General features: G+C 44.7%; 1 protein-coding gene across 5 annotated transcripts in view; it reads right to left on the bottom strand.

The window, feature by feature from the left end:
• The window catches only part of il1rapl1a (interleukin 1 receptor accessory protein-like 1a), a 160,577-nt gene that overhangs the window by 68,480 nt on the left and 70,826 nt on the right, over positions 1-21,271 (bottom strand). For all 5 annotated transcript variants that reach the window (XM_035604694.2, XM_035604693.2, XM_035604697.2 and 2 more), the window contains exons 3-5: positions 8,127-8,412; positions 1,777-1,963; positions 624-777 (exon numbers count right to left, since the gene is read on the bottom strand). In XM_035604694.2, coding sequence (XP_035460587.1) covers positions 624-777; positions 1,777-1,963; positions 8,127-8,412 — 627 coding nt within the window. The remainder of the gene's footprint in view (positions 1-623; positions 778-1,776; positions 1,964-8,126; positions 8,413-21,271) is intronic.

Here is a 21,271-nt window from a genome sequence, read left to right as displayed (position 1 = left end):
GAACCTGCTGTACACAGTCAAATGAAATGGGTGGAAGTATCGGAGCTGGCTTGAGAAAAAAAAAAAAGGAGAGGGGGGAAAATGATTTGACCTTTTTTATCAACCATAATAGAGTAGTTGACCCGGCAAAACACTCACACTATTAAAGAACACATGAATGCATTTATTTATTGCTCAACTTGCAAACTTGGCAAAGAGAGAGAGAGAGAGAGAGAGAGAGAGAGAGAGAGAGAGAGAGAGAGAGAGAGAGAGAGAGAGAGAGAGAGAGAGAGAGCTGAACAACTGTACTGTTAATCTCCTGACCTTGGTCCTGGCTCTTTAGCTCTCTGTGTGAAGGGGTTTAGCCTATAGCCTTAAATATTTCAACACCGCTCGGTTGGCGGGAAAGTGCTGAGTCAGAAGAAGGGATCGAGGCCAGGCCACAGCATTCTTCTTCCCCCCGGCAATTAACAGAACAGCGGGACACTGTTGCAGTGCTCACTTATCTATATTCCTTTCTGCAAGTGCCTTTGACAGAAACAAATGCTAACTCTGTTCATTCTCTTCACATCAACAGTATAATTTATATACTGACCTATACACTCTCTTGTTTATGCTTTTTTTTCCCCTGTGCAAAAACTTACCAGTCACTCTGAGCTCAGTGGTCCTCCTGACCACAAAACCGCCAAACTGGATTTCGCAGGTATAATTCCCAATGTCATCTTCCTTAACGTCCTGGAACGTCAGAATGTCTCTCTTCTGGATGATGCTGGCGCGCCACTGCTTCGGACGGCACTCCTGTGCATTGGAGAAAGACGGACGAGTCAAATTCAAAACATCTCCCCCGGAAAAAACGCCCGCTTCATAGGATTTTCAGACATCAACGAGCATTAGGAAAACGGATTTAGTGATAGGGATGCATTGCTTGGCACTTTGACATAAAGACTCGGCACAATAAGATGATAAGGCCCAGCCATTATCCTACTTATCAGATCAAGAGTTATTGCACTGAACTGAATATTCTCCATTCAATACCTCGGTACAGCCACAGAGGACAGAGAATGTCATTTACAGCAGTCTCTGTGTCTATGCAGCGCCTGTGTGTGTGTGTGTGTGTGTGTGTGTGTGTGTGACTTGATGTGCGCAGGCACAAAGAGTGTGTCATGATCTTCTCTCAAGCCCCTCGGTGCTCTGGTAGGGGACAAGGGCGGCTCGGCAGATCCTATTCCACCATTGCCCCCGGCAAACATTGAATTCAATCACTGCGGCTCCGCAGTCTTCCAAATAACTCTGGGTTCCAGCACTCCCAGTCATTACCCAGGCCATAATTGAATTCTGGGAAAACCTAGAGGTCAAGCCCGGCCGGCTAATCTACTGTTGATCTGCCTGTGATTAGTCTGGCCGGAGCCCTTTCTCGGGAAGCGCTCTGTTGTCCGCGGGCCGCGCCTGACCCGGGGAACGGCGAGAGCCCAGGTGAGAGAGGGGAGAAGGTGCACGCTGAATAAAGATCAGGGACAGACCGGGAGCATTTGGAGGACATCCACTCGCTCCGCGGGGCAGAGAGTGCCGCTGCGCAATATTCTCATCTGTGTTCATCTCTGTCCGCCCTCTGCTCAGTCTTTATTCTCCTCTGTTCGCTCTCGCAGTGGCACAAACAGAGCTCATGTAATTCATTGTCATTTTTTTGGTATCCATATATATATATACAGTCGACTATCGAAGGGATCTGGAACTCTGTTTTCCAACAAGGCTTTTAAAAAAATAAACAGCCAAGAACTTTGTTGAGAACCTGCCCACCTTGTACCAGGTGATGTCCGGCTCTTTGCCCGCTTCAACGTAGTCGTCTATGTCAGGACACAGGATGTCTTTGCTCTTGCTGAGCTCGGCCTTCTCGCTTCGCCTCATGTTGGAGTTGTAGCAGAGGTTTGTGTCATTTTCCGCCACAGTCAGAGACATGGACACCTTCATGCAGTACGTCGAGTTCCTGTGGGCAGAGAACAACAGCGCATCACTTGTCTGATACACTGGGAGCTCAGTGAGGCAGCGCCCTCATCATACGCAGTACAGCGCTGAATGTTACATAATAGAAAGTACGACAGAACAAAAACTCTTTAGTTTATTCACACAAATGAAAAAACACTGCCACTGTAACTGTGCACGCTCAATCAAGTGGAATTTTATGTTTACTCCCTTTGAAACCCTTTCGGTTATTTTTATCCGTATCCATCGCTCCTCGGTCTCCCGCCTCCTCCCCCCATGTTTTGTGGGGTTAGTAATAACGACGTGTTCAGCAGCTTTGCCGAGTCAATGACTCACGCTCACGACCATTATTGGATTTATGGGGGGAGTCGGTCGGGCCTGCGAATGCTAATCAGAAAAGAGACAAACGCAGAGAGGGGCCTCGCGACACTATGTGAGGGAAAGCTGCTTGGTCATCACTAGGACCCCCCCCCCCCCCCCCGTGGTCTCCCAGCAACCGTCAGGGCACCTCACCCCTGATGCACACGAGCTGACAGAGGTCTCTCTTTCTCTCCCCGTTATTAATGTTGTCGTGAGCATCATCATTAACCGCCATCAGCCTCCATCATGTCAGCCCCTGTCACCACTGACACGATGCCTTCCCGCTGCACCTAACACCCCACAAGTGACTGTGACAAGGTGTTCCCTGCAAAACTCCCACGCCACATGGCCAAAACCACAACGACAGCCGTGCAACGGATGTTGACACCTTCGCTGCTCCGGAGCCCAGTTGCTAGAATATGCTCGAGAGCATTGCTGACATTGACGTCCGGGCTTTGCAGTAGGTTCTTCCACTTCATCCCACACTTGCACCCCTCGAGTGCACCAAGGTCAGTGGTGAAATGTAACAATGGGAATATCTGCACTTCTACTACTTGAGTTTTTATTTTTCTGTGAACTTTCACTTCGACTCCACTGTGAGGAGGCTGACGCGGCAACGGCAAAATGAACGCCCATGGGCATATGTGTGCGGGAAATGTTTTCTACTGCTGGAGTGAGAGGAAAAAAACATTTTGTTCTTTAAATTCCGAAGTAGCGGAGGAACTTGTTGATCTTCGAGTGGCTCCATGGGGTGTCGGAGGAACTTGTTGATCTTCGAGTGGCTCCATGTGGTGTAGACGTTTAGAAGAATAAAGTTCTTAATCCTCAAAAATCTGACTGCTTGCTTTTTTATGAATTGTACTTTAATTTAAATTATTACATAAGTTTAAGATCAGCAAATCATTTTGATACTTAAGTACAGTAAATATCAGATACATTTACTCATGTAATATTCTAATGGGTGACTTTAACTGCCACCAAAGTCATTTTCTGGTAAGATATCAACTTCCGGCCAGTTACTGTGCATCCTCCCATGTCAAACGTGGAAAACCATTTCCCTTATGGACATGACTTAGCGCATGGAGACATTGTCATGTTAAATAGGGAAAGGGTTTCAATGTGTTTCTACAAAACTTCCGTTAATTGAAAGTGAGCGATCCTGGCCCAGACCATGAGAAATAGACCCACTCTAAGAACCTGCAACACTTTTATAATGACAGTCTGTCTGCTCTTTAACCTCTGCCGTCTGGGCCCATCCTGGCCGGGCTCTGCCTCGGCCAGTCCCTTCGGTTGGTCGATCGGGAAGCTGTGCTTACAGCCATATGGGCTTTCATTTCATTTCATTACATTACATTTATGGCTCGCCAGATGCTCCCATTCACTGTAAATGACAGGGTCTCATATGATCTACTCAGGTTATGGAAGCAATAAGGGAGTCACCCTCTCCCGTATAAACACCTCTGACCCCCTAGGGCCATAAAACACAGATGACACAAACACGTGTGCGCGCACGCACACACACACACACACACACACACACACACACGCACACACACACACACACACACACACACACGGTGGAGAGACCCATGTGGCAACGTGTATCTGTGGAAGACTGTGTAAAGATAGCAACGAGAGGAGCAGAAGGAGAATATCAACAGGGAACGAGGGAGAAAGAAAAGACGCTGCATACTTCTACCACACAGAAGATGACTAAAAGGGCATCTGGAAAAATGCTGTAGGAAGCAAAAGTAAGATGCAAGATATTGCAACGGAGCCATGCCCTCTCGGTGCTGACATCCAACATTATCGACTCGATGCCTCCTATCTGGAGGGAGCAGAGTGGGCAGATGCTATGCTGGAGGCTTACAAAGTACACTTGAACAGTATATTTGTTTAAAGGACAAAAAAAAAATACAACCGTGCCAGCGGAGCACACTCAAATACAAATACGAACACATACATGCATATGTACAGCAGGCAAATTCCCACACCTTCCAAATCAACCACGCCAACCCCCCCGGTGCACGCTTGTTAACTTAACTGGGAGATGATCAGAAATGACCTCTCCCAGTGCAACACCTGAGCCATTAAAATCCCCGGGGAGCTGATAGGAGACATCTCTGATGGTTGAATATTCACAGCCGGCACCCTGTGGCATTGTGGGACGGTGTCAGTGGACCCGCCTGAGTGATGGACAGCGGGGGGTTGATGCACAGTGTCGCCGTGTCTTTCACGTCTGTCACTTTCTATCCGAGCGTTGCTGGATATTAGTCGCGGATTTAAGTCGGCGGCTCGCGTTCGCCGCAATTCTCCACACATTATTATTCCACGTGTTGGATAATCTAATCAAGGGGAGGAAGTGCCCCACTCCACAACACAGACTTATTATCGATAATTCACCCGGTTAAATATAAAGGGGCTGTGGCGGCGAGTGTGTGTAAAGACAGATTTGAGGATCGTTTCCTGGGGTGTTGACTCGTCGTACTTCAGCGCACTGGATTCCAAATGAAACAATCACTTGGACTTTAAAGTACGTACTATCAGCTTTAATGCGAGTGTACTTACATCATGAGCAGCCTCAACTGTGGTTGTATCTAAGTATTATGTAGCCTTGGCATGTACAGAAGTTGAATTTTTGAGTCAGTGCCTCACCTCTGGTACTTTGACAAAACCATAGAAAATCATATTTTCCTCACTGGGGTATTGACGCAGATAACTTTTGTAAAGGAAGGCCAGGTTGATAACAGGGTGACAGAATTGGGTGACAGAAAATCCACAAATTGAGGAGCAGCAGCAGCAGCAGCAGCAGCAGCAGCAGCAGCTAAAGACTGTCTGCAGTAGGCAATTTGGTTTATCAGGTATATGTGATGATTCTACATGTGCAGAACGTCATTTTTGTTGTGTAATTAAAAGCAAAACAACATGACAGAACTGGAGCAAGTGGTCCCGTGTGGGACCTGGTGTTTTATTCCACTGTTGTGTCGTGGTGGTATAGGCATGTGGTAGCACATGTGCTAGTGAATATACTGTACTTTGTTTTAAATGCAATTATTTTGCAGAGAGGAAATGATATTGTTGGAAAAAAACAAAACGAGAAAAACCTATATGACAATATGAGGCACTGCGGAGGTCACTAAAGCCACTTGATTAGGTTTTAAAGACTAATTTAGAGGCACATGACATTTATGAAATATCACACATTTTTGCGACAAGAGTGTTTTCCCATAAAAAAGAGGGAAGCAGTTTATTACGACGCGTAGTTATATTTTATTGTTAGGTGACCTCTGGGTGTAGTAATTATGACATACATGTCAGTAAAGGAGGGAGTTACTTGATGTAGAATATAGAGCAAAGAAGTGTGTGTTTTGAGGAAGTTGCGGTGGACGGATGTGATTTTGACACTTGAGACATTTACCGTTTGAAAAACCATCGTCTTTGTCATCTCCTCTATCCATGATTGTTGTAACCGTGACAACAAAGGGTTGTTTTGCACCTAATTCCAGACTGCGACTTCTCCAAAGGTTTAACCACGTGTTTATTCTAGTAACCACGACGATTAAAGATACATTACGCCTGCTGCTGAAGGAGGTTAGGAACAAGTACCACATCACCAGTGGCGCTTGATGTCATTTAAATTGCTTGAATTAATGATGAGATTCTTATAACCTAAAAACTCATTATGTTTTTGGATTGTTATACCCACTGAGCTGCACCTTATTAAGTAGATTTGAAATTTTTTTTATACTAAACCAATACACCGGCCCTGTTATAATGCCAACCATTAAAATCTTACAAATACTTTTTTTCCCCCATAAATCTCGAGAGGTGTTGATACATGTAGTCAAATGGTTGTTGAATGTTTGTCCATCCCCAGTAATGACATTTGGGCTTGTTATATCATAAGCAGTAATTAAGATGTCTAAGGCTCGGATAGACGACGGTCTGCCGAATGCTCTGTATGAAATCAGAAGACAATTTTCATCCCTTTGCCTGCAGGGAGTCTCGGAAGAAAGGGTTTGGGTCATATGTGCTAAAATCTGTGACTCAAAAGCTTAGTCCCCGAACAAAAAGAGAACCTATTTCAGTGCAGAGGCAAATCTCTTGCAGTGTTCTGATTAGGGTATCTGAGAAGTCTGAAATCCTCCAAGCTCAACACGAGCAGGCTGAGAAACACAGACCAAGGGACACTTTTTTTGTTGTTTTTCTGGTAGTCCTCCACAGAATTACAGCACGCTCTGAATTTCAAACACGACCATTGAATAGGGCCGAGGAGGTGCGAGAAGAAATTCACCACTAATCAAAGGCGAAATCAATTAATCATAAAACCACATTATTATTAGTATTTGTTCCAGATTAGTCCTACAGAGTGCGTTATTAAATGCAGTACAGGCTGGAGTATCACCACACAGATATGCTCTCCTCAGGCACACTGTGTATCCTGCAAGCACCTCCAGGTCTTTAACTGGGTTTATTAAACACTCTCTGAAATGAAGAGCTGCAATGAGCCATTCATTGAGGGACGTTCTCCGTTGTAAAGGTTAATAAGTTAGTGCCACATAATTATGCATCTTGTATTAAGAAGAAGTGTCTCTGCGACGGTCCACTAAAGAGTGTGGGTGTTTGTGTTTTTCCCTGAATTCATATTGAGTTGTCTCTCTTTGTCCTCACATTACCCATCACAATAGCCACATTCACACGGAGCCTGAAACTCTCATTATGATCGGTTTAAAAGTCTAAACAGGATAAAAGTGCTTCATATAAACACCTCAGTCAGAATAGAAGAGGCCCAAACTGATTGAAATTTCAATTGATTGCCGATTGGTATTTTAATCCTTTTTCATAAAACGATCAAAGGAAATAAATGAAGAATGAAAAAAATGTAACCTCATTACTTTCTGACTGTGTCATTTTTATTGCAATGACATAAATGCGTGAGGACAAACAAATGTATCCATTTTACAAGATGAAACGTGCCAATCGATCAGTTAGCCGTTGCGATAGACACTTATGCACGTATCACACTGCGACTGCGTCAGGTCAAATTAAATTTTTTGTGTGTACAGATTTTGTGTTGTTATACTGTGTTTATTAGGAATTGTTAGAGGAGAAGGTTGATATATTTTTGAACTTTCGATGGGGCAAACATTGCAATCTCTCTCTGCCTCAAGTCTTCAGCTGATTGCCCCCAGGCTACAGCGCCATACTTGAAATACACACAAGGGACTAGTGTTAGTATTAAACCCATAGACTGTATTTAAAAATGGACCCAGGTCCGGAAAGTGAAGCCTGTATTCTCTGGAATGACCAGCAGAGGGCGACTCCACTGGTTGCAAAAAGAAAATCAGTATCTATAGAAGTCTATGAAAAAAATATTTTCTCACTTGATTTACATTTTCCAGAAAAGTTTATGGTCTCAATTGCTAGTTTCAAGTCTTCTTCATTACAACATGGTGTTCATTTTGTAAATCATGGTCAATCATTTAGAGTAAAATAGACGATAAAGCGACGTATGCATTGGATCCTGGTTATAGCGTGATTGACAGCTAGTGCCGTCCAATAGATGCATGGTTGCAGGTGGAGGTGGACGTGCAGTAGACTACTCTAAGTCAGGCCACACCCCCCTGCTCCTCCAAATATGGTTACTTCTGGTTTCAAAAAACAAAGATGGCGCTGGCTTCAAAACGGCGGTTCACGAACCAATCGGTGACATCACAGTGGGTTGCCACTTGATTAAACACAGTAAGAAGCGAAAATAAATGTTTGAGAGAATCAGGCATAGCTTTCTCTCCTTTCCTCGCTCTTACCGTAAGACGCAGGAGTAGAGGCCGACGTCCTGGAGGTCGGCCGGCCTGAACCAGATGGCGTCCTCCTCCTTGCTCATGCGCGAGCCGTCGAAGGAGATGGGCTCCTCGAAGTCGCTGTGGCCGAGGCCCGAGCTGCGGTACCACATGAGGCTGAGGCCCACACTCTGCGCCTGGCTGTAGTTGGCCCGGATGTAACCGTAGAACAGGGCGCACTTCAGCCGCACCGGCTCACCCTGCAGCACGCGGTACTTCAGGTAGTCCACTGACCAGTCTGTACAGCCATCCACTACGGAGAAACAGAGAGAGAAGGACACACATTGTGTGTGGGTGAAAAGAAAATACCAGATGGAAAACAGTACGATATGAAAGAGCACATGCAATATTGGTTACAATGTGCACACACAAAGAAATATTATATTTCCAGCAAAACAATAAAGCAACATTATGGATCTCGAAGTTACTCTACGAGAACATATCAGCGGGATGAAGATTACCAGGTCATAAGCCACCCACAATAATCCTCTTCTTTTTTATTAGACACTACCTAGAATAGCTTTATTAGTGATGAGACACTAAGCTCTGGGAGGAGCACGGAGGTAGAATATTGCGCAGAGATGCAATGCATGGATATTGATGTATCAATATGTTATGCTCCATATTGTGTGTGAGCATTAGGCAATGCCAGCGGTTAAACACGCTAACTTGATACTGCTCGTGCATCCAGGGCATGTGTGCCACCTTTGCCTCTGCGGAGAGACAGCTTCGAGAACCCTCCTGCAAAATCCACACATGCTGCAACCCTTGTGACATCTGGGAATGAACTGTGAAATATCTCCATAAATGATGTCAGGCTCCTCCCAAGTGCTGAGGATGCACCACAGAGTGCAAGGGCTAGTTCATTAACTGGGAATACGCCGCAAGCTCCTCAAACATGGCGCGCTCCTTGTCTGACAGATAAATCGACAGATAGTTTTTTTTCCTGAGGCTCTCAGGCCAGCTCAACTATCATCCATTTTTTAACTACTTCATGCTGAGACAGATCGGCCTACATGTCCGACTGGGTAAGTGCGCATATACTTAAAGCCCCGGTGTGTAATTTGTGTACCTTTCTGGCGGCATCTGGTGACCGCAACCAGCTGAGCAACCGACAGGGGACATTTTTTGTTGGCGCACCGCTAATTCCATTTCCGGTTTCCCGCAGTGCTGGGAATTCAACGGGGATGTGCGTATTCTGGACCGTTTTCTGCAACCGTATTAAATGCTGCGTTCCATTATACCTAGGAACCGCTCTTAACTCGGACCCCGGAAGTCGGGCCGGTGATTTTTTCCCCAGCTCGCGAGTCGCCGTGGAAGCGGAACGCAGCACAACACGACGTAGCAAACGCGGCGGAGGTGGGGTCCACTTCATGTAATTATATTTAATTCATTCAAAGTTGACGAAAAAAAATTCAAATTATGGACAATATATTCAATTTCTGTCAATACGTTCTTTTAAATATTACACAGTAGCTAATTTTACAGCTCAAATGACAAGAGAACAGATGAAAACTGTATCGTCTTGCCTAGTTTGTGAGACGTGATGAGACTTGAGTTACGATAAATAAAAATAAGACACAGTGGAGGACATTTGACAAAAACCAAAGACCCTGGCTCGGCCCCTCAGGCCCTCTTTGTCTGTTCTGGTTTCAGGCCGGCGGATCTCCCCCAATTCCCGCGCTACCGGAAGTTAACCCATGGCCAGCTATCAGTCTCCGGCTAATTAACTACCACTTATTTATCCAGCAGGTGTATATTAGAGAGTACATGTGGGCGCATGTGTAACGGGAGAGCTTGAGAGGCAGAGAGGGGGAGAGCGAAGTGGTGATGGTGTGGTGAGATAAAGTAATAAGAACCCTGCTGCGTGCCAGTCTGTGAGTGATACTGAGCCTCATGGGGACAGCTATGCTTGTAATTAATACTCTTAATTACCGGGGAAATAATGTGTGTGTGTATGACTGTGTGTATGACTGTGTGTGTGTGTGTGTGTGTACTGCACACGCGTGTGCGTAAGCATGAGTGTGCATTCCCCTTTACGAATGGCTGTCTGCCTAATTACCTCTGTTAATTACTAGTAGGCTTATCCACAAATGTGCACGCTTACATACGAGTGTGAGAGAAACAGAAAGTATGTGTGTGTGTGTGTGTGTGTGTGGGGGGGGAGGTGTAAAGTGTGAAACTCTATCTAATTATCGCTTCCTAATAATGAGAGCAGAGCCCCTATAGATGCAAACAACACACATACACTCTCGGTTGAGTTCACATGCACTCCTCACAACACTTGTGCGACTACTGATGAGCGCCATTAACAATTCAAATACTGTAGACGAGCCTTTTATGTCAACGGGGCTACATTATTCAAATGCTTCCCTAAAAAAACCCACATCAACTGTTTTTCGTTATTATTTTCGAAAGCGGCACTGTTCACCTACATTTCGTGCCTCCGTCCTCTTTGAATTGGAGACGCGCAAAAGTGCAGACAGCGACTCCTTCGCTGACATTAGCGTGCGTTCCCATCGGAGACGGCAGGTAGCTCCCTGGGCCCTCTCTGCATATCAATCCGCTAATCAGCAGGGACAGCGGAGGTTTCATTCAGCCTTTCCTTTATTCACCCTTCTATACCTCTAATAGATATGACCTCTGCCTCTCTCTCTCTCTCTTTCTCTCTCCCTCACCCACTCCAGCTCCAGACGCTCTGTCACAACAGAAAACTGTTTATTCAAATGAGCTTGTTTTCTGAATCACGGGTGAAAAAAACATTTCATTCAGCGGGAGACTGTCCTCCTGTACAAAGAGGACAAAACTGAACCTGTAGGTCGTCTGTGTGCGCAGCCTATTGCGACCTTGTTGGCTGACCTCTAGTGGCTGGAGTCATTATGACAGTAGTAAAGGAGGAAAAGTTCTTGTGCCTAAAACTAACCAAAGAGTGACTGTTCAGTTGACTGTCTGATCCCGAATTGTTGTATACACGGGTAGAAACATGTGACCTATAAGGGGATGTTTACGTTTTTTTGCGTTCACCACGCAATCTAGCTGATACATGCTGTCTGCCAGCTTAACAGACCTCCCAATGGGACTCATGTAATGCAGTTGGCCTGAGGGAAACCATATTTACATCTGAAACTCAAAAAGGTTTTATCAACTCAATTAGAGGCTGACATTTGCCTCATCCCCACGCTGGGCCGGAAAATCAATGATTCCCCCGGCTGGAGGAATACTGCAGTCCCCACCTCTAACTCTCTCTGCTGACGACAACACACACACACACACACACACACACACACACACACACACACGAGCGAGATCGCCTTCCTATCCTCCCTGCACTTGCGGGATTTCACACCTTTGTACCGGATTTTGTTCAACCGCTCTCAGACAGGACCATACTGTAATACTGTAAAGGCTGTTTCCATACACACACATTTCCCACATGGCTGTCAGACTCAGACCGGCCTCTGCTCCGCAAAATCCCTTACTGCACAACTGTCAGGCTGCAGCACAGTTTTACCAGCCTCTGCTGCTGCTGAACTAACACTGCCATACATCGCACGGACGTGGAGGCCATAGTTTTGGCCGCTGCAAGGAAGTAGCAAGGAGAGAATGTCAAGCTAAAGGTGTGTGTGTGTGTGTGTGTGTGTGTGTGTGTGTGTGACATTGAAACCTTATTAGTATCTGCATTGAGGCAGACCTGTCCATTTTCCGTCTAACACTAAACCAAGCCAATAAATACAGACCCCTGAGCTAGAATAAATTTACCCACAATCATCCATAGACACTCATAGAGTCATATAAAAAAACAAATGGACACTTGCAAAAACACAATACGCCCAAACACGCACGCGCGCCAGCGCTTTCGTTTTCTCATATAATCAAATTCCCATTATCCTTTCACTCCAGTATTTCGCTCGGGCGTGCCTCCATCTCCCACTTGCATGTCTCTCACTCCCGCTCGTGTCGCTCTCAGCAGCATCTCAGCATCTCCTCCCTCATCAGTACCTGCTCTCCTAATGAAGTGTAATTATCAGATGTTGGGTGGGCGGCCGGGTTTCTCACAGGCCATGAAGACATTCGATGATCTATATATGTGGATGAGGACTCTTAATAACTTTGTCTCGCTCACTCTCCTTCTCTCCTCCTCAATTCACACCCACTGGCTCCTTCTTTATCTCCCCGTCCAACCGACTTGATCCCTCCAACTCGGCTCGCGTGATGATTTGACCTCCTCGGTTGACGACAGTACATCATGTCTTCCAACTGATGTCTTGAAACATTCGACAGAATTTACTTTCATAGGGGGAAAAAAACACCTTACAGAACAGACTTCTTGTATAATCAGCACTGAATTACACCTACAGTATATATTCTAGGCTTGGGCTAATTATGCACTATAGATTGCTATGATTTTCTCGCACCCAGAAGTGCAGGTACTGTGACTTAGAGCAGTACTCAAGGTAATTGTACAGAATCTACGGTATATGGTTCACTATGATTACAAAAAGCACCTCCTATAATCTTTTGAAAAATGCTGCAAGAGACCTCAAAGGATCAAATCCGATAAACGATAGTGATAGCTGCATATACAGAGAAGTCAATGTGCAAAAAAAACCTTAATTCGGTCATCAAAATGGGATCAGTGTCACAATTTATGCTCGTTTCCTGTCCATATCTTTTTACCTCTTTACTTTATCCTCAAAGACTATTACATTAAGGGTCAACGCGGTTAACCAGAAACGGAGTCGTAACCCTGTAGCAGGAGAATCTCTAGGAAATCACTGGCTTGATCTCTTTTTAGCCAAGAGTTCCACTGTCTACGCCCCTGGTTTGGAGTCTTCCTTCCAGGCCTGTTGGCCAAGAGAGGAGAGAAACCCCACGTGTAACCTTGAAATGTGTTTCCGTTCATCGGTTTCTATATATGCACGTAAAAACCCTTAGTGCAAATGAAAACAATTCTGGAAACGGAATAAACACAGCCCCAAAAAAAGAGAGAGGCTTGGCTGAGGTGGAGGAGTCAGTGTAATGATGAAAACAGATGTGATAAAGCGCAATGGAAATAGAGTTAGTGAGTAAATCTCGACGCGTGTGACTCTTGTGTGAGAACTGTATCAGCAGAGTACGAGTGAGGAGCTTCAGGTTCATGATGAGTTTGCTGTATGTCTGCGGGAAATGCGATTGGACGTCACCAGTCAGCTGAGAAAGCCACAGCCGCGGACGAGCCAATGATTGTGAATCGTGAACGAAACGGTTACATCCAATCTGCTAACCAACACAGTTCTCCACGGTTCTCCGTTACTGCTCATCAACACAACACAAACAAACACGCAGGACAGTGATGGTGACTCAAAACGGGGCCATTCGTTGCAAACCCTAAAGAATACTTGATCATTTTTACAGCGCACACATACTGTAAATGTTTGATTAAGTTCAATCGTGTATCAGTTTGATTGTGTTTGCATTTTACACAATCAAACTGCTACAGCATTTAATCTCCCCCTCTGTGCAGCGCCACTCCATATTTCCGTCTCGACGTCGTTTCCCTTTTCACTGACAGTTCACCATTGTTCATTTATATGCAAATGTGGACCAATACCGATAATTTCCCTCTAAAGACGGTGGTGGACTACCTTTGCCGTCTATTCAAGAAACGGAGTTAGACGAGTGGGCGGCGATCTTCTTCGTGTAAAGCTTCGCTCCCCTTTGTCTTTCTCTTTCTGTCATGACTGAATAACCAATGCACGAATAAAGATATAGATTTGACTTTGCTTAAGATTATCAAAAACAAAACCACTCGATAACACTGGTCCTTTTTTTCCATACATTCGTCAGCTTTAAATTATCAAGATATATATATATATATAATTTTTTTAAAATCTGTGCCACATAAAGATACCGGGAGATGTTAAAGGGACGGCCGTCTGCGTGTTGTACCTGACGTGTAACTCAGTCGGCAGCTGCAGCGGCGACACGTAGTCCTCGGAGGAAATTAAGGCATTTAAAACCCCTTAGCACCAAATTGCTGCAATTTGCGCAGAAATGATTCTACTCTCTGAGTCATAGCCCGGTCAAATCATAGCACAGAGATATATTTTTTTTCAATTTGACAAAGGCCTCTTCGGTATATCATCATCCCCGATTTTCTCTTCCCATAAATAAAAATGCCCATTAATCCACTGTGAATCACAGAGAAAATATGCTCTGTAAAACTGTAGAACTTGCCTGAGAATGATCTTTTTTATTTTAATGAATTATTGATCGGTCATTTTTTCTTCAGTCTTAGAGTAACCCCTTTTTAGCTGTGTTTACAACTATGTATGGTACAAAGATGAGATGTCAATATGTAACTGATAGTGGATTCAGCATATTTTTGGAGGTTGGTTAAAAAAAGAGACTCAGGTTGTGGCCCACACTACAGCTGTTGACTTCCTGTTTGAGCCCACAAATTAAAGTAACTGCAGTTCCAACATTTTTATCCCCTGAACGGAAATCAGACGGAAATTAACCCAACGAGTTGGGGAGGGAGCTATAAAATCAATTTGACCTTTGAATACAACTGCCCACTTCTGCTCTGATAATGTGCCAGTAAAATTATTGTGCAAGTTTTGAAATTGTCCTATTACCTCAACCTTTTGGAAATGCATTAATTCCACTCTGGCTGATTTACTAATAGCACTACATTGTAATTAAGTTCCAGACTCCCTGCCTTCTGTTTGAAACAGCAAATCTTTCACTTAATCACCAAAGAACGCTGTTTTTCTTGGTTTGCCCCTGCTGTCAAATCTTTAATCAAAGTCTTATTCCTGATTCAAACATAAAGAAACATTTATTTTTGTCGAGCCCTAAATGTCTGGGGTTAAAAAAAAAAGGCCCACACTGAAAGGATACAAGCAAATGGAAATGTACTTTTTGTGTAGTGGACTTTGAGCTATATGCTTTAGTGGCTGTATTTCATCGTCCACTTTCTGTCTGACTTCTTATGTATCTTATGACTCTATGACGTCTATCATCTCCACCAAGCAGGTTATGTTTTTGCCTCGATCTGGTTGTTTGTCAGAAGGTTTATGTAAAAAAACTATTCAGAACAGATTTCAACATTTTCCCCAAAGCATTTTCACCAATTTCCAAAGAATGACTGCATTGATTTGATGAAAAAATACATAAAAATCAGGGATATTAAAGGAACTGATGTCTCTGTTTGTGTGCCAACTGGCGCGGCTTGACTGGATTGGAGGGGAGACGGTTGGGCCTTGGCGGAGGTATGAGCTCCGCTGAGTGACATTGTAGTTAATTTGAATTTTTCTTTTTTCTTTTCCCAAGCAGACACGTGGTGAAGAAAATTGAAATGATCAGAAAAATGACTCAAGGACAATGAACAGCCTATCAGTGCATATACCTTCTACATGAATTGAGGCCATTTCCCTCATTGATTTCTGCCCCAGAAAACACATCCTGACCACACTGTACCTGTGTGTTTGTTTCTGTGTCCACATTAGTACGATAAACTCCTCGTACCCTACTGTATGCTAATTAAATCAGAGCTTCCATGTCTCTTCATCTTGCTTTATTATCTTTCCGCCCGAAATGATTCCTTGTGCATGCACCGCAAATTGTGTGCTATAATGCACAACAGTGTTACAGTAAACTACCGAACCTCCACCTGAGGACCACAGAAGACAGATATACTGTAGCAACAACGGGGAAATGAAGTAAATCTAATTTTCGGGCAGTAGATGTTGAAAATTTACATACATATTGGCAGAGTAATTTCAGAGGCAAGATGAAACTTCGAGAGGTAAACTACGAGCAGTAGCCTAAAAAACCGAAGCGAAACCACCAACAATAAGGTGCTAGATGAGGAAACAGTAGGCACACACATCTGTGGCTACAAGGAATACAAAAAGCGAAATGGGCCATAATCCGTAAGTCCACGTATAAGGTACAGTGGGCCAAGTGTGGGCAGATCACACAAACTTTCAAGTTTGCCTGAAGGTGACAGTCGGTGACAGATCCTGTTGTTTCGTATGGGAACCAGCGTGGGTTTGCTGCCCTTGACCAAGTTCAGCAAAAGCTGAACAGATCCTTTTAATAACTCTCCAATTGACTTCAAATTAACCAGAACCCGTTATAGAACGGAAATTTCCCCTGTTGTGTGAGAAAGGGTGTCACTGAGACATTAGCTTTTTGACTTCCCTCTCTCTCTCTCTCTCTCTCCCTCCCTCCCTCCCTCCCTCTCTTTCGCTTTCCCTCGCTCGTCCTTTATTCCTTTCTCTTGACGATAAAGGGCTCTTTTTTTTTTTTTTTTAAGAAGAACAGAAAGCTCGTCAGGAATTGGCCAGCTGGAGAAAGTCATTTGAGGCCCAAATTGATGCGCTCAGGATTCTCAATAGTATCTCTCCAATAGTGGGGGGCAGGACGGAGGGAGATGCGGCGGCCGGGACATTGTTCCTCATAAAGGGCTCTTTATTTCACGGGCGATGTTGGGAAACGGGCGGCGGGCGCTCGCGCTCGCCACCGGACAGGAGAGGACGGCCACGCGTTAAATGGAACACGAAGAAACAGGAGCCTCTAATATCTTAACAAGTGAAAAGTCCCCGGCTCACCTACATCATGTGCAGTTTTACAGGCAATTGGAACACATGCAAATAAAGTCTGTGTAAGTTGTAAAGTCAAGGCTGCGTGCGAACACCATCCATCACGCTGACGGGGCTGCGGGCGGCGTGCACGGACATGAATCTATACACGGGCTCACAGGCCGAGCCAGGAATCCTCGACCATGACTCGGAGGGAAAGGCTCGAAGGAGGGAGACGCATTTCAAATCGCAAATCGCAAATGCAAAGTCTGCGTGTGCATTTAGTTTTTTTTCCGTGGGAGAAACTCCATGCAGGTGTCAGTCCGCTGTGCGGCATGAAAATGCCAGTAATTTCTTCCCTCCGTGTCTCTCCGCGTGTGTGCTCTCCATTGTGCAGCTGGGATCCATGAGAGTGAGGCCGAGCTGTCACTCCACTAATCTCCCCCAGTAGAAATACAGCTCGGAAAATGTCATCCGAACACTCCGAATTGTGTTTACACTCGCTGCGGGTTCCATCGCTTCTAATTTGACAAGTCATTATCACCCATGCTCCTCTACCTCTTCCCTCTCGCGGCCTGGGAGACAAAAAAATAAAAAAAATGAAGGAGAGGAAGAAAGATGAAGGAGACAAAACAAGGCCATTAAATCACACACACACACACACACACACACACACACACACACACACACACACACACACACACACACACACACACACACACACACACACACACACACACACACACACACACACACACACACACACACACACACACACACACACACACACACACACACACACACACACACACACACACACACTTTTTAAAAAACATATGTTTGTAAAATATAAAATGGTGACAGAAACCCTTGTTGGCGAAGTTGTCTGGTGGCACATGTCCACACCCTGAGGCCAACAGTAACGTTAGCATTGACAAGAACTGCAGCACAGTGGGAATTCAGAACAACACATTTTTGCTCTGTGCGTTCCAGAATGACGCATCTTATCTGATCTTATCCGAGCCTCAGCTTCTACCAAGCACTTGATTTTAGGGGAACAACCACGGTCATGGTTAAATAAACCAACATTGATCGTGGACGTCCTCCTTTGCTCCCGCTGGACAGGAATCATGACTAAACTACAGCCACTACAGGGGTTCGTCACTTTGTGAACATATATAACGTTGACTGAAATGGCTCATTTCTCCGGAAGACGCTTTCCTCTCACATGACGTATGATTGCGAACATACACACCACGATGGCCTTGCGTAAGGACAATGTTGCACAATGTTCCGTTGCGATCCAACAGTCGCGTCTGAATTCGATCGGTTGTGTTAAAAGTTCGGACGGATAAAAGCAGTCGGCGGAGGCACTGTAATGACAGAAAATAAACTTCCACAAACTGTGCAGTCTCCTCAAAAGTTTAGCGGGCCATTGGATTCTGTGTCCTCGGGGTTCGTGAATGAATGAGTATTTCTCATGACCTCTATTATGAAGCGCAGAACTGACAGCCTGGGGGGAAACTCCAAAATACACAATCTGAGAAGAACACACAGAGGAAATGGGGTCTTAAATAGACACTATCCCACCCCTAATGGTTCTGGTTGACTGTGACAATCCGTGTAGATTGACCCAGTAATTCAGATTTGGACTCCATTGTGACTGTGTATGCAGCGGAGCTTTCAATGATGCCGAACGCAGTTACTGTGGTTGTACTGAAGCAGACCGCAAAATACAATATTCATGGCTATATGCACTGGCCTCGCTTGGCTGTCAAGTCTACTGATATGTTACTTTGGTCATCAATGTGCGTTTTTCATTATTTACCATGTTTCATTATACATAGGAATGATTTATTCATCTGAGACATTAACCATCTTAGTGATGCTGTATGTATGCTCTCTTTGTTTCTATGGAAACCCCATAACTCTTTATTTCTTAATTCCCCTCTTGAGTTTGTAATCTGTTTGATCAGAGGAGATGCGTGTGTGATCATGTACTGCTGAAATTTGGAGACAAGGGGGAAAAAAAAGTCTATATTATACTTTTCCTTTTGAAAAAGATTTGGTTCTTTCTCTCCACTCTTACATCTAAAATAAATAGATCCCTGAGTAAAAGAAAAATCAATGCCGTGGGGGGAAAAAAAAAGAAAGAAAAGAAGAGAAATGAAATTATGCCCATGGTTGAATAAGAAACGTGATGTTGAACCAAGGTGATGGCAGGAGATTTGTCAGTGAGAGAGAGAGAGGGTGGGAGAGCGGCGGAGGCACTGACCCGTCACTCCATCCAGTCAGGGTAAAGAGACGTCTCCAGCGAGAGCCGGCACTCGGGGCCAGAGGAGTTAATGACACGGTGCCCTGGGCCGACGCCGGGGCACCGCGCCCATGATGACAAAACACACGCACGCACACACACACACACCATCATCTGATGCTGGTTATCGATTGATAACAAAAAAAGGCTCAATTTTAAAGATCTAAGCACATGATCGAAAGCAGTCAGGGTGAGTCCAAATCCACGTCCGCAGGTTTGGAGAAAAAAGGCGGCTGTGCCGTATAGTTCCATAGGGTTGCACTTAGTCTCTTACTTAGAGAACCCCTCCAGTCACGCCTTAAAGTACATCAAAATAATCTGCTATGCGTAATATTTAGTTTAACATCGTTTACCCCCCAAAAAGTTTCCGGTTTCTTTGCCTCACGTTTGCATATTCAAGAGCGATTCGTTTTCTGCATTTGTGACGTACCAAATCTAGCTTGACAGGATGCGTTTGAATTTTAAAATTGCAGAGGGGTGCACAGAAATCTCCTTGTCCAGGAGAGGAAAACACCTCTATAGTGACACAATTTGCTTAGATACAAGTCCCTATAGTCAATGTCAGACATTTTAGAGGACATAAACAGAAGAAAGACACTTTTTTGACCGGAGGGGGACTCCAATCATTGGTGTGTTCAAAACGTAGCGTGCAATAAACCAACCACAGCGTCATGTACCCACTCCCTTTACAAGCCAGGATGGCTATTACAATGGAAGATTCCCCAGGTGGTGAGCGAGAACACATCTCTGCAGAGGGAGAAAACGTGCATGCACGTAAATGATTTTTCCTATTTCACCTCATCCTCTGTCTTTCTTCTCATCCATTCTGACTATCCATCTCTTCTGTCTTCTCTTCTCTTTCAATACCAAGGCCATAGGCCTGCAGAGAGTGACCACGGAAGTGACAAGATAAAACACAGAGACTCTTCTCTCGCAGCCAACAACACGGACGAGTGACACACACACATTCACAAACATGTATTAGAGCAGACACAGTATGATGTTGTTACCCCCCCACCCCCCCCTCTTTACTTTCTCACCTCTCTCATTACATTAACCGCCGAGGCGATGATGAAGCTCTGATGCCTCCTGGTCACGTGGCCTCCACCATGAGTTTCTTGCCATGACACATTCCAGCTTATACCCATCACTGATTATCTTTCGGCCTTTTTGTTCATGACCTAGTGCTCAGCCCCTCATTAAATCCCAACCCCCAAATCTCCAACCCTATTATCCCAACTCGTGCGTGAAGAAATTATATTATTGTTAAGTTTAAGATCAGACACATCCAGTACATCTCAGTAACAATAACTAAGACAAAAAATACGTATACATATATATACGAATGAAAAATAGAAGAATGAAGATACACTAATTGTGTGTGTGCGTGTTGTGGGAACTGCGAGTAGATATATGTGATATCTACAGTATATGTATGACACCCTTTATATCAGGGGGAGAGGATAAATGAGCATGTGCTGGAGATGAAAGAACATTTTTAATTAAGATGAGTATGAAGCGTGGTTCATTAATAATGCAAAAATCATTACCCCTATTACGATAGCGCCCCAGTTAAAAGGCAGCGCATGTGTGCATGTGTGTTTGCTTGCCAGCCTCTGCATCCGAGTGTGCGTCTAGTGTGTAAGTAAAATGGATTCCTCAAGTGATTTGATGCCAATAATTCATCTCCCTTTAATGGCCAAGGGAAAGAAAAAAAAAAAGAAGAGGCATACAGCTTCTCAGAAGCCTCCACAGCGTGTGTGTGTGCTTGTGCATACAGAGCGTGCATGTGCTTTGGTGCAGCTCCACGCTTGCACGGGAACAGGGGGGAGCAAGCGGAGGAGAGCGGGGAGAAACAAAAGAGATGAAAAAGACGGAGAACAGTCAGATAGGCAGACTTGTCCGATGCTCCGCTCTGAAATATTTAGGCAGCGGGAGATTTCTGTCCCTGATTCCGAGTCCAATTAAAGCTCTTCTCCAAATGAATGTGCTCGTGCAGGAGCCAGCAGAGAAAACAGCAGCAGAAAACACAACACAAGCAATTCTGCTAGTCAATCTTACGGGGTGTGTGTGTGTGTGTGTGTGTGTGTGTGTGTGTGTGTGTGTGTGTGTGTGTGTGTGTGCGTGTTTATTAAAGCCACACAGGCCGCACACCGCATGCCATGGTAACATACAGTAGGAACAAACACACAGACAAAACACTTTGGTCCATGAAAGTAATACACTCGAGC

The sequence above is a fragment of the Scophthalmus maximus genome, chromosome 14, assembly GCF_022379125.1.
Source record: "Scophthalmus maximus strain ysfricsl-2021 chromosome 14, ASM2237912v1, whole genome shotgun sequence".
Lineage (NCBI taxonomy): Eukaryota > Metazoa > Chordata > Actinopteri > Pleuronectiformes > Scophthalmidae > Scophthalmus > Scophthalmus maximus.
The sequence above is the reverse complement of the archived record's forward strand: the minus strand, read 5'-3'. Positions and strand labels throughout refer to the sequence as shown.